Source organism: Narcine bancroftii, chromosome 5 (assembly GCF_036971445.1).
Source record: "Narcine bancroftii isolate sNarBan1 chromosome 5, sNarBan1.hap1, whole genome shotgun sequence".
NCBI lineage: Eukaryota > Metazoa > Chordata > Chondrichthyes > Torpediniformes > Narcinidae > Narcine > Narcine bancroftii.
In genome coordinates, this window is record NC_091473.1 from 130263038 (window position 1) to 130276736 (window position 13699).

At 39.8% G+C, this 13699-nt stretch overlaps 1 protein-coding gene across 3 annotated transcripts in view; it reads left to right on the plus strand.

The window, feature by feature from the left end:
* LOC138763967 (dihydropyrimidine dehydrogenase [NADP(+)]-like) overlaps nt 1-13699 on the plus strand; it is a 1056199-nt gene that overhangs the window by 907121 nt on the left and 135379 nt on the right. For all 3 annotated transcript variants that reach the window (XM_069939063.1, XM_069939062.1, XM_069939064.1), the window contains exon 19: nt 2382-2524. In XM_069939063.1, the coding sequence (XP_069795164.1) occupies nt 2382-2524 (143 nt within the window). The remainder of the gene's footprint in view (nt 1-2381; nt 2525-13699) is intronic.

The following is a 13699-nucleotide window of genomic DNA, read 5'->3' on the forward strand; positions in this document are numbered from 1 at the left end:
AGAATTGAGAAGAATAAAACATTTTGAATGTTGAAAGGCATGGACAGAGTAGATGGAGAAAAGTTGTTTCCCATGGTGGGAGGGTCTAGGACATGAGGGCACAACTTCAGGATTGAAGGACACCTGCTTCGAACAGTGATACGAACAGCCAGAGGGTGGCAAACCTGTGGAATTTGTTACCACAGGCAGTTATGGAGGCCACGTGTTTGGGTCTTGTGGGTGGGTTAAATATTTAAGGCCTAGATTGAAAGGTTCTTGTTTAGCCAGGGCATCAAAGGTTATGGGGAGAAGGGCTGAATGGGAAATATATCAGCTCATGATTAAATGGTGGGGCAGACTCGATGGCCTGAATAGCCTATTTCTGCTCCTTATGGTCTTATAGATGGATTTAATGGAGGAAAGGTTGTTTTATGTGATGGCCTGAAGTGCATTCAGAGCTCTCTTGTGGTTTCTGGCACAGCAGTTCCTGTACCAAGCTGTGATGTATCTGGACAGGATACTTTCTAATGTGCATCATCATTAAGAATTGATAAAGATTATATTTATTGTCATAAACAATATACATATGCATTGAAATTCTTACTTGGTGCAGCCAAACTGGTACTTTGCAAAAAAAAAATCCAAAAATATCTACAATAGCCTGCTTAATTGAATTAAAAAGATAATAAATATGAGATACTGATAAATAATAAAAATTTACAATTGTCCTAGTGCCAAAACAGTGACTTAGCAATAATGCTTTAGTGGTGTTGGAACAGTTCATGATTAGTGTAACAGCAGAAAGTTCAAGAGCCTGATAGCTGTTGGAAAGAAACTGTTTCTTGAACCTGGAGGTGTTGGTCTCCAGGCTTCTGTACCTTCTTCCCGAAGATAGAAGTGAGAAGAGGCTATGACCAGGGAAATGGATGTCCTTTATAATGTTGGCTTTCTTCTTGAGGTCACACCCAACATAGATGTCTTCAACCAATGGGAGGTCAGAGCCTTTGATGGACCTAGTTATGTTTGTACCTTCTGAAGTCTTTTGCATTACTAGGCTTTCAAATTCCCAAGCCAGAAAATAATGCAATCAGTCAGTATACTTTCCAAGGCACATTTGTAAAAGTATTCAACAATATGCCAATAGACTCCTTACAAAATAAGCATTGTCCAGAGATATTTGGGATAACCGAATTTCTTTCGGCTTCTAAGTAAGTAGATGCATTGGTGCACTTTCTCAGCTATAGCATCAATGTATTTGGACCAGGACAAAGTTTTGGTGATATTTTCACCAAAAATATGATAGCTCTCTCCCATCTCCATCTTAGTACTGCTGATACAACACAGGACATACTCTGCCCTGCTTCTTTTTTTTAAATTATTTTTTAAATTTTTCATACTACGAACCATACTGACCAAAATACACACAAACATTTCCCTCTTGAATATACAGTGTCATTTTCTCCCCTTTTCCCCCCTCTCTTCCCTCCCTCCTTCAGCCCCCCTCCCCACCCACTCAACATTCAACCTATATGATACATATACAATGTCATCACACAATGAAAATAAACAAGAAAATTGTGTCTTCTACTTTTACACACTGGGTCAGTTCATTTCGTCTTCTTCTCCTTTTAGGGGGTGGAGGTCCTCGGTAGGACCTCTCTGTTGTGTTCCATGTACGGTTCCCAAATTTGTTCGAATACTGTGATGTTATTTCTTAAATTATATGTAATAGCTGGCTCCTTCATTTTACTGAGGGACAGAAAGAACATGAAAAGAAAAACACTTACTACAGTTATTAAAAATAATATAACTATCACTTTTGAAAATATGACAAGCCTAAAAATAAAAAAATCTTTTCGTTCTGCATCATCAGATTTTTTTTCAATTCTCAGAAGTACATTAATTATATTCATGCATCCTATTGTCTGCCTTCTGAGTGCAGTGTAGAACCCTACACCTTATTTATGAGTTAAATTAGCTTGACCTCCTTTAAAATACTTTGAAAGATGAAATTCAGTAGGAAGTAGTATTCCAAGGTCTACATTAAACCATTGTACTGAAATAGTCATTTCTAATAAGTAAAATAGGAGTATTTCTTTGAATAGTATTATTTTAAGATTAAATTTATTTTCATCTTTTTTGAAGAATTTCAAGACTCTTCAAAATGTATTGCAAAATGCATAAAGGATTTGCTGCATTTGTAAATCAAAGAAATCTTTTGAGAAATATGTACTTTAATTTCAGCCTTTGCTGCAGTAATCCAGACAAGTGTTCTGTGTTTATGTCATTAAGTACGTCATTATAAATTTAATAGAACAATAAGGCATTGGAAATCAGAACAGATGCTAAAATCTGTCGCTCTGCCATGAGGTTCATAATAATCTGTGGGTTTTTCTTTCCAGGTAATGCAGTGAGACCAATAGCTTTAAAGGCAGTGTCTAGCATTGGTCAGGCGATACCAGGATTTCCAATCCAAGCTGCCGGGGGAATCGATTCAGCTGAGGCGGGACTACAGTTTCTGCATTGTGGTGCTTCTCTGTTGCAGGTAAATTTTTGTTTAATCGGTGGGGCTGTGCAGGTTGCTTTCCCTGTGATTATTGCTGCACATTCAATGTATGAGAATCAGTGTCACCCTTTTAAATCTTATCACTAATACTGGGGACATCTCTGTACGCACAGCAAATGTAAACTGTGGTGCAATTCAATCATCACTTGGGAGGTACTGGAAACAGAACAGGATTAGAAAAGGCAGCTTGTGGCTGTGTATCATCAATAACCACTTCACCTTCAGCTTTTCTCCTTTGAATTTCTTTAGACTAAATACATTTGTGTAACTGGGCTCATTGTGCCTGAGGTACACATCAGTTTGTGAAATAAAAAAGGGAATAAAAGGATTACATGTATGGAGGATAGTGATTGATCTGTTCAGAAAAATGGTCTTAAAAGGAAATGAATAAGCAGCAATGTGATATCAGATGGAGAGACAGATTCACCATTAAGCACTTACACAGAGTGATCAATGTGTAAAAGGAACTAATGGATAATGCAGTAGTAGAAAAAAAACAATTCCAAAAACAGATTGAATTGGCATAGGTAATGTGAGGAACCTTTATTTTACACAGCAAGTTAATGTGATCTCAAATGCAGCACACATGAAAGGGAGATGAAAGTGGGCTAATGGTAAAATACCAAAATTAGGTGTATAAATATTTGTTGGAAAAGATAGCAATGTTATGTGTAGAATTAAGTTGATGGAATGTTTATATCACAGAGCTGATAGAGATAGATGGGCCACATAGCCACAGTGAGTTACAACTGTTTCAGTGGAGATAGACCTCTCGACATGATACTAAATGGCTCCTGCCTATGGGACTGTGCTCCTCCCTCTGCCTATCTCACTGCACCATTTTATTCAGGCATCTGCCTACATTTTGATGATGCCTTGATGAAAGGCTCAAGCCTGAAAAGTTGATTAGCTCTGCCATATAGAGTGCAATGCATGCCCCGCTGAATTTCCCCCCGCATTGTGCTTTTACTTCAATTGCGCTGATTTACTACTGAATGAAAATGGAGCTCTTTTGGCCTGGCAAGCCCATAATTATGTTTTATTCTCATGCTGTTACAGTGCCAGTGGCCTACGTTTGAATCATTGTCTTTAAGGAGTTTATATGTTCCCCCTTTGCCTGCCTGTGTTTCTTCCCACCCTCCAAGATGTTCGGGAGTTGTATGCCAATCGGGAGTATTTGGGTGGCTTGGGCTCATGGACTGGTAGCGCCTGTTGCCGTGCTAAATTAAATTAAATTAAGTTGATGAATTGAAAAAATTACTTTACCAGATTTCAGAATCAGATTTATCAACCTCTTACACAGATGTCCTGACATGCTTCTTCTGTGCTCACGGGTCAGCTCATGTTCGCATGCTGACCCTTGCACATTGAAAAGCAGCAGTCAGAATAGAGCAAGGGGTCAAGTCCTGGGACATCTCACATCATACTCAGTCACTGCCCTCAACACCAAGTCCATTGCTGAACCACAATCATCCTGAGCTGAAAGGCTAGAGGCAATTCACATCTGGCTCCTGAGCTTTACGCCAATGTTTGCTGCCATATATAGCAAGACTTCACTTGAATGGCATTGAAAAGATTAGTGGTTTCTCTTTTTAGTTTACTTAATCCTCATTTTTTTTTGTTTAATTTAAATTGCCTGATCATTAGACCCATCTTGAGGGCAGTACGTTGTTCATAGGCCATCAGGGCAGTAGGAGCAATGTTTCACGATCCACCATGTGAGGCCTTGTTACTGAAAATTGAGAGAACTGTGGCACCAAAGGCTTCAAGTAGTTTTCAAACTACCCCCAGAACTCGCATTCCACTTTAAGCAATCCCAATGCTGTAAGTGCTCTGTGATTAGTAAGGGATTGCTTAAGGTGGTAAGTGAGTGGAAAGAAAATGTTGGAAGACCACTGTTTTAATGGTACCTAATTGACTCATTATCTGCATAGTTTCAAAACTCCAAAGAAAATGGGCCAATGACAGTTTTTCTCAAGCAAAATATTTCAGTAACAATTGGGTGATCTTCAACCTTCCCTTCCCACTCACATACCTCCTTAAGCCATCCTTTACCAATCACAGAGCACATATGGCCTAGAGATTGCTTAAAGTGGAATGTGAGTTTGGAGGGGTGCAGTTTGAGAACCTCTGAAATAGACCCACAGGACTGCATCATGAAAGTACAGCCACAGGAATAGTCCAAGTACTGGGCATGAGGATTGAACACAGTCCCATCTAATCCTAACTAAAATACCTGGCAAAATATTTATTAGACCTTTAAGTGCAAGTTTTATAAAGAGGTGAGAAAATATAAATACCAAGGAGAAATCATAAATACCACTATTATTAAAAAAATCCTTTGATTGAAGCCATGGATTGACCTGTGACCAACATCTTATAATGGATTGCAGGACGATAGATTTCAGAATCAGAATTTATTGTCATGAACAAGTCAAGAAATTCAGTGTTTTACATCTTAGCTCAAACACTCATATTATAACTATCTTACAACATGATAATAAAAAAATTAAAAATAATACTGCAGGAAAAGTAAGGCAGTGTCTTTATTGTTTATTCATGAATCTGGTGCCAGAGGGTAAGAAGCCGTCCTTGTGCTGTTGAGTGCTCGTCTTTAGGCTCCTATACCTTATTCCTGATGGTAGCAGAGTGAAGAGGGTGTGGCCTGGGCGGTGGGGTCTTTCAGGATAGAGGCTGGTTTTTTATAGATGCCCTCGAAGGAGTGAAGGCTGGTGCCTGTGATGTCGCAGGCTGAGTTAACAACCCTCTGGAGTTTATTCTTGACCTGATAATTGGGGCCGCCATACTAGGCAACCAGTCAGAATGCTCTCCGCGGTACATCGGTAGTTCAAGGGCGTTTTTGGTGACATACTGAATCTCATCAGACCCCTCACAAAGTATAGTCGCTGGCAGCCTTAATTTTGATTGCATCAACATGGAGGTTCCAGGACAGATCCTTAGAGATATTGACACCCAGGAATTTGAAGTTCTTGACCATCTCCACTTCTGAGCCCTCAATGAGGACTGGGTCATGTTTCCCTGACTTCCTCCTGAAGTCCACAATCATCTCCTTGGTTTTGTTGACATTGAGCGCAAGCTTGTTGTCGTTACACCATTCTATGAGCTGATCTATCTCCCTCCTGGACGCTTCCTCGTGGCCTTTTGTAATTCTGCCGACAACTGTGATGTCATCAGCAAACTTGTAGATAGCGTTAAAATTTCACCTGGCCAGACAGTCATGGTTGTATAATGAGTAGAGCAGTGGCTAAGCCACATCCTTGGGGTGTGTCTGTGTTGATAATCAGTGTGGAGGAATGTTGTTTCCAATTCATACTGACTGTGGTCTTCCAATGAGAAAGTCAAGAATCCATTGCTGAGTGGGGTACAGAAGCCAAGAGTTTGTAGCTTCTTGACCAGCATTGAGGGAATAATGGTATTGAAGGCCGCGCTGTAGTCAATGAAGAGCAGCCATAAGTATGAATTGCTGTTTTCAAGGTGATGCAGAGCTGAATGGAGAGCCAGCAATATTGCATCTGCTATAGAGCAAATGCGATGATAGGTAAATTGCAGTGAGTCCAGAGCTCTGCTTAAGTACTTGTTAATTCTGGCCATGACCAGCCTCTCATAGTAGAAATTAATGCAACTGGGTGGTAGTCATTGAGGCAGCTCACACAACTTTTCATGGGTGCTGGGATGATTGATGCCCTTTTGAAGCAGGTGGGAACCTCTGATTTCAGCAATGAGAGGATGAAAATATCCGTGAACAGTGCAGCTAGTTAGTTGACGCAGATGTTCAGTACCCTGCCAGGTACGCCATCGGGGCCAGGTACACCCTCTTGAATGACGTCGTCCTTCATTTTCACATACAACCCTGAGATTCTTTTACTGTGGGCAAGGCAGAATTACCACTTATAGGCAGTGCAAAACAACTGTACTCAAGAACATGAGTAAACAAACAACAAAAAAGTTAACAAACTGAACCTGGTGGTCCCAGTCTTGTGGTACCTGTACCTGTCTCCTGATGTCGTAGTGGCATATAAGCATTCACCAATGGCATAAAAATGAATGTCCCCACATTATTTTAAAAGTAGTCTCACTCACTCATGTTCACTTGGATCATATTCTTTTGCATTTCTTTGGATTTTATTACACTATGTTGTGTTGGTCTGGAATATGCAGACTAGACTGGGATTATTGACAATAAGCAATCTCTTCACAAGGTTTCTTGTTTAAATGTGTGCTTGTGCTTGATATTTGACTTGATATAAATTCTTGTGGCTTTGAGTAGTGGTTATAATACTTTGAGGAGGAGTGAACAGCAGAACTGAATAGCCATAATAGGCTTTCCTGTTTACACAGTTCCATTTTTTTTTTACTAAATCAATGGGAAAGCAGACACCTGAGGCCAAGAAATTATACAGTACAGAGCAATATTTTTCTGCTGGCTATTTGCAAAGGTGACAAAAAGTATGCAACATTGAGACCTACAAATAGCATGGGCTGCATCCACTGAAGCACCCTCTAACTGAAGGATTGACACTTTGTGTCTGGAAGGGAGATCAATTTGGGCATCCATTTCCGATGAGGTGGTTTCTTATTTACATATTTATTCTCAGCAATTGATTCAATTTCCGGGCAGTCAATTTTTAATGTATAGATGTTGTTCTAGACCCCAAGAAGTAGCTTTTAAAGGATAGAGGGACAGTTTTTAAAAGAATGATTTTACTTTTTCTCAGATACATTGGGTGCTTGTTTCGTAATTCTCATGGCAGAATCGTGCTTTGAATGCATGAAAAAGAATGCTTATCAATTAACAAATGCCTTTAACAGATTTACTTATCCACAGCTGTGATGCTCTTTCCACTACTGACTATAAAATACAAATCATTGTCTCATGTCTATTTCTACCCCCTCGCTCTCTCACTCTCTCTCTCCCCTTCTCCTCTCATACACTCTGTCCCTCCTTCTCTCCCTCTCCCTCTCTTTTATTCACCTCCAAAGCTTTCTTTGTACATCTTGAGCTCTCTAACTTTTCACTCTGCAGTTTCCCAAAATGATATTTTATTTCTCCCTTGGAGATGATCAGTTCATTTCCTTATAAGTTGAAAACATAACCCACGTCTTTTGCCTCATTTTGTTTATCATATTCATTTTATAATTTCAAGAAGATGTGTAGCAGTAGAGTATATTATGGAGATGTTTAGTGCACTGAGCTTATAAGGTACTAAATTCTTTGGTTAATCTTGGTATTTCTCTAAACTTGTTTTATTCAGTGAGACAACTGACATTAAAAAAAATTATTCTCATTTGCTAAATAAAAAGCTGAAAGTTAATTTGTTGGCCCTGGTATTTATTGAAATGTGATTCAGGGTGGGACATGAGAAAAGGGGTTGGGTCAAGTGCTCCAAAAATAGCGTGGAGTCTGTTGCTGTATCCGGCTCATTCCATGGGTTCACCTTTCATCGAATGCCCACTGTCCATACTCGCTTTTTCAGCCACGCATCACCTAATATTCTGCCGGTCTTGCAGCCACATCTGTTTTGTTGTGCAAGGCGTCCATGAACAGCAGTAAACCTCAGGCAAGAGAGCAAGCCCCCACAAGTGGCCTGCCCCATTGGTCGATGGCAACTTACGCAGGAAACGATCTTTACACTCTTTCTAATTTTTTTCTCAACTTCAAAGACATTTAGAAACAAGTAAAAATGATAAAATAAAATTATAATTTTAAAAATACATTTAATTTTTTTCACGTTAATTATTATGATTAACAAAGTTCAGAAAACAATGGTTAGCGTAGAGACTAGAGCTATGCTATTACATTGACAGTGCAACAATTGGGTTCGAGTCCAGCGCTGTCTGACAGGAGTTTACAGGTTCTCTTTGTGTCTGAGAGGTTTTCCTCCAGGTAATCCGGTTTCCTCCCACCATTCAATATATAACATAACATAACATAACAATTACAGCACGGAAACAGGCCATTAGGCCCTTCTAGTCCGCACCGAACCAAACACCCCTTTCTAGTCCCACCTCCCTGCACAATGCCCATAACCCTCCATCTTCTTCTCATCCATATACCTGTCCAACCTTTTCTTAAATAATACAATTGACTCCGCCGCCACTATTTCTCCCGGAAGATCATTCCACACAGCTACCACTCTCTGAGTAAAGAAGTTCCCCCTCATGTTACCTCTAAACCTCTGCCCCTTAATTCTTAACTCATGTCCTCTTGTTTTAAACTTTCCTCCTCTTAACGGAAATAGTCTATCCACATCCATTCTGTCTATCCCTTTCATAATCTTAAATACTTCTATCAAATCCCCTCTCAACCTTCTATGCTCCAAAGAATAAAGACCCAATCTGTCCAATCTCTCCCCATACTCCAGATGCTTAAACCCAGGCAACATTCTGGTAAACCTTCTCTGCACTCTCTCCACTCTGTTTATATCCTTCCTATAATTAGGCGACCAGAACTGCACACAGAACTCCAAATTAGGCCGCACCAACGTCTTATACAATCTCAACATCACCTCCCAACTCCTATATTCCATGCAATGATTGATAAAGGCCAGCATACTAAAAGCCTTCTTCACCACCCTATTCACGTGAGTTTCTACCTTCAGGGAACGATGTACCGTTACTCCTAAATCTTTCTGCTCTTCTGTATTCCTCAATGCTCTCCCATTTACCACATATGTCCTTTTCTGATTGGGCAGCAATGGCTCATGGACCGGAAGGTCCTGTTACTGTGCCATACCTGTGCCATACCTGTGCCATACCTGCATGTCTAAAAATACCCTTTATTTCACTTACTTTTTTATTAATTGTTGGAGATCCATTCAAACCAATATTCCCATAGCAATAGTTGGCATAAATCTGAGGTGCATAAAACAGTGTTAATCTAAACCCTCTCATTTACCTGAAGTGGTAAATGGGATGGTGAAGGCAGGGCATTGAATATAAAAATTGGTATGTCATGTTTCAACTTTAAGAAACACTAATTATACTGCCATTGGATTATTGTGTGCACTTATGTACTCTACATTATAGGATACATGGTTGTGTTGGAGAGAGTGTAATGGAAATTCACCAGGATTAGATTGGAGAACTTGCCTTGTGGGATGTGGCAAGCCTTGACTGGTGTGAAGGAAGCTGACAGTGATGGAGGTACATACAACGACGAGGCACAGGCAGGTTAGATAGAAAGAGTCTACCCCATGCTCGGGTTAAAGGTAAACGTTTAAGGTGAGAGGAAAGAGTTTTACAGAGGACTTGAGGGGAATTTTTTTTGACATTCGGAGTGGTTGATATTTGGAACTCATTGACCGAGGAAGGTGATGGAATCAGATGCAATTAACACATTTACATTACATTTGTATAAGCAGATAAATGGGAATGTATTTCTCTGCTGTACAACTCTATGGCTTTGTGACTCATTACCTCACAGAACTGATCCAGACCCTAGACTGCGAAGCCTAGTGCCAAAGAGAGAAGTTTTTATTCTTAGTGACTGCTTCCACTTTTTAAAAAAATCTTGATCCTTTAGTATTTTTCTTCCCTTAGTTTTCAAGAGCTGACTTTTTAAAGATACGACAGGCAGTTTTTAAAGGGTAAAATTTGCTGTTCCTTCTTTCATCAGATTGTATATATGCAATCAGATAATAATAAACGAACTTGACTTCTACATACAGAGTACAATAGATATTCAAGGTCAGGATTTTAGTGCTAGTTTCATATTTCTCCTAGCTAAGCCATATTTTTAAGTCATTACAAAGAACCTATTCCTTTAATTTCAATTTTTTTTTCTGAGATTTCATAGCTGTCTGTACAATTGGCCTAGTTAACACTGGAGCTTGTTTTAAATTGTTTCACTAAGTCTTCTTATGAGGATCTATCAGGTAGGCAATCACAGGGCAGGCATACAGAGAAATTGGGAGGGATGAGCAGGATGGGAGACTGGATTGCGAACAATATAGAGGTGAATGTTGTGGAGTGTTTTAGACCATAGACATAGGAGCAGAACTGGGCTTTTCAGCCCATCGAGTCTGCCCCCACCATTTAATCAAGAGCTGATCTATTATTCCGCTCAGCCCCTGCCCGGCCTTTGCCCATAAGCTTTGATACCCTTGCTAATTAATCTCTGTCTTAAATTGAACCAGTGACTGGTCTCCACAATCACTGTGGCAAAAAAATTCCACAGATTTACCGCCTTTTGGCTGAAGAAATTCCTGTGCATTTTGGTTGTAAGTGGACGCCCTTCAATCCTGAAGTTCTCCCCTCTTGTCCAAAACTTTCCCACCATGTGAAACAACCTCTCTTCTTCTACTCCGCCTATGCCTTTCAACATTCAAAATATGTAAATGAGATCTCCTATCATTCTCCTAAATTCCAACGAATACAGGCCAAGAGCTGTCAAATGCTCCCTAATACACTAACTCTTTCATTCGCGGAATCATCCTTGTGAACCTCCTCTGAACCTTCTCCTTTGTTGGACCGGGTGCAGAATGCATTCCACTGAGTAAATGTTCAATTGTTTCCTTTTAAACTCCATCTTACCCATGGTCAGAGAAATCTAGCTGACTAAAACAAGAGACAGAAATCGGGTTAAAATGGAGGTACCTGACCTTAAACAAATCTAATTGATCCACTTCCTGACAATGTTTCTCATTTTTAAAACTGGAAACATGGGCTCGGACAAAATTTGGGGTTTGAGTGTGGCACTTTCAAAATGTTTAATTTTTCACCTCATCCAGACATTCCCATTTTCAGAAACAAATGCGTATCCTAATCAATTGTACGGCAAGCAAGTTGCCATGTGGATAAGTGCTTGAATTTTATCACAGTGGAAAAAAGAACCCTTTGAGATTCAAGCATATAAAAGCAGTGAATACCTTAAAAGGAGTTCCAATTAAAATGGTGCCACAGATGAAAGGGACTGATGTTAGAATTGCCAGAAAACTGCTAAGAAATTCTCACTTTGATTTATTTTGATATCCAGCTATATTACTAAATGTGTTGTGAGGAAGTCCACCTTTGATGTTTTTTGCTGTGATGATTTGAATCACATGCAGCCATACCAACTGAGGTCAAAGTAGATTGCCTAACCAATTTATTATCCTCAAATAAGAAGATGTTGCGAAAAATTGTCAGATCTGCTCAAAAAAAAGAAAATACAAAATAATGTAATCTATATAAAGGGAATGCATTCATTGAATGATCAACACTTGGTACTCTAAATTGAACACATCAGCTGCAAAACATTTATTACTGTGAAATTTTCCTCTGAAAGAAAATTCCTCTGCGAAGCTGAATTTGGGCATAATAAGGCTTAGAATTTAGAAGTGTCGTTGTGAAATATTTAACTGTGGAGAAGCTACTTAACAAAATTTAAAAGTGTGCACCAAAGATGTGAAATAATATTTATCACAAAAAACAATGTAATATTGTTTTTTTTAAAAGAAAATTAAAAGAAATGTTTGATGTAAAAATTGTGCCCCAAATCCATCAGGTTCTTCTACCCAGTCCCATTCCACTTCCCATCCATACCAAGAAAGTAGGTATCTAAACATGCAGATCTATCATATCTGGTCCTGGATGGCAGTGATCCACACTGGCAGGATGCTGTCACAAAATCTGTTTCAATTTTTCTTTAAATTTAGATCTATAGCATGGTAAAAGGCTGTGCCATTCCATTACACCCATTGATCTACAACTCCAGTATATTTTGAAGGATGGGAGGAACCCGGAGCACCCGGAGGAAACCCATGCAGACACAGGAAGAACGTACAAACCCCTTGCAGACAATGCAGGATTCAAAACCTGGTGTTGTAACAGTGTTGCAACTAACCACTGGTCCATCACTACACTAACCTATGCTAACGGTGCTTCCCCTACCCTAACCATAACCATTTCATGAAATACAAGCTGGCATTTCTTGAAGTCAGTGTTGCAAGACCCTGCTGCCAACGAGAAATGTTGGGGGGAAAAATGTGGCAAAATTGAGCAGGGAAGCTCAATCATCCAACATGCGTCATTTTACGCTGATTGAAATGATTAAGCGCTCCACCAACCAGAGCTGGACTGACTGGAGTGTGCTGAACATGATGCTAATAGGTTCCATGTTGGAATCCATGTTTTTCTTGACATTTTCTGCCTCCCAGTGCAGCTGGCTTGATGTAAAACGAGTGCCTGTTCACTGAACTGGAATTTTCACCATTGGTGGTAAGATTTAATTTATATTATAAGTCATTTGGGAATTCCAGTCATGTTCCACAAACTGAAGGAGATGTTTCTTTTTAATGTGAGCAAGAAAAGTCTCAATTTGCATTTTCTTGTAAAATTACAGGAATTAGAGATGAAGGTTATTCTGCCAACCACAACATTAACCCACATTCCCATCTTTCAATTCTGAGCAGGTTAAGTGTTCAGTGAAACATTTTTTTTAAATGTGGGGAGGGTTTCTGGCCCAGATCGTGTGTTTCAAGCTCCCACTCCCCATCGAGTTTTTCTCAACTTCTCTCTGTTCCTTCTCCTGGTTTACTGATCACTGAGCTCTCTGTTTTCCTGGATAGACTCGTAATTATTTTAAGTACCTTTAATCTTTCCACAGTTTCCATTACTCCAAGTAAAAATAATCCCAATCCGGAGAATTATGTATCCATTATTTTCCAGCACCTGTAATAATGGCACGATTAACGTAGTGGTTTAACGCAACACTGTTACAAGCCAACGTCTGGGTTTAGAATCCGGCACTGTCTTGAAGGGATTTGTACATTGTCTTGCGTCTGTGTGTGTTTCTTTCCGGGTGCTACGGTTTCCTCCCACCCGTTAAAAAACATACGGGGTTTGTAGGTCAATTGGGAGGCACGAGCTGGTGGTCCAGAAGAGCCTGTTACGATACTGTATGTCTAAAAACAAACACACATTAATGTTGGTGAATGGTCCAAATGTCATGGCTGAAGGGCCTTCCTATATACTACATGTCTCCATGACACTGAGCACACTTTACTGGGCCTCTGTGAGGCACACTGCCTTTGTTAACTCTGCTTTTTGAAGGAAGGCTGTGTCAAAGAGTCCTCCCTCATCCACTCCTCCTGAGGCACAGAGATCTTTGACAGAAGTGACTCTTTCCATGACTCCAAAGATTACCACTGCATT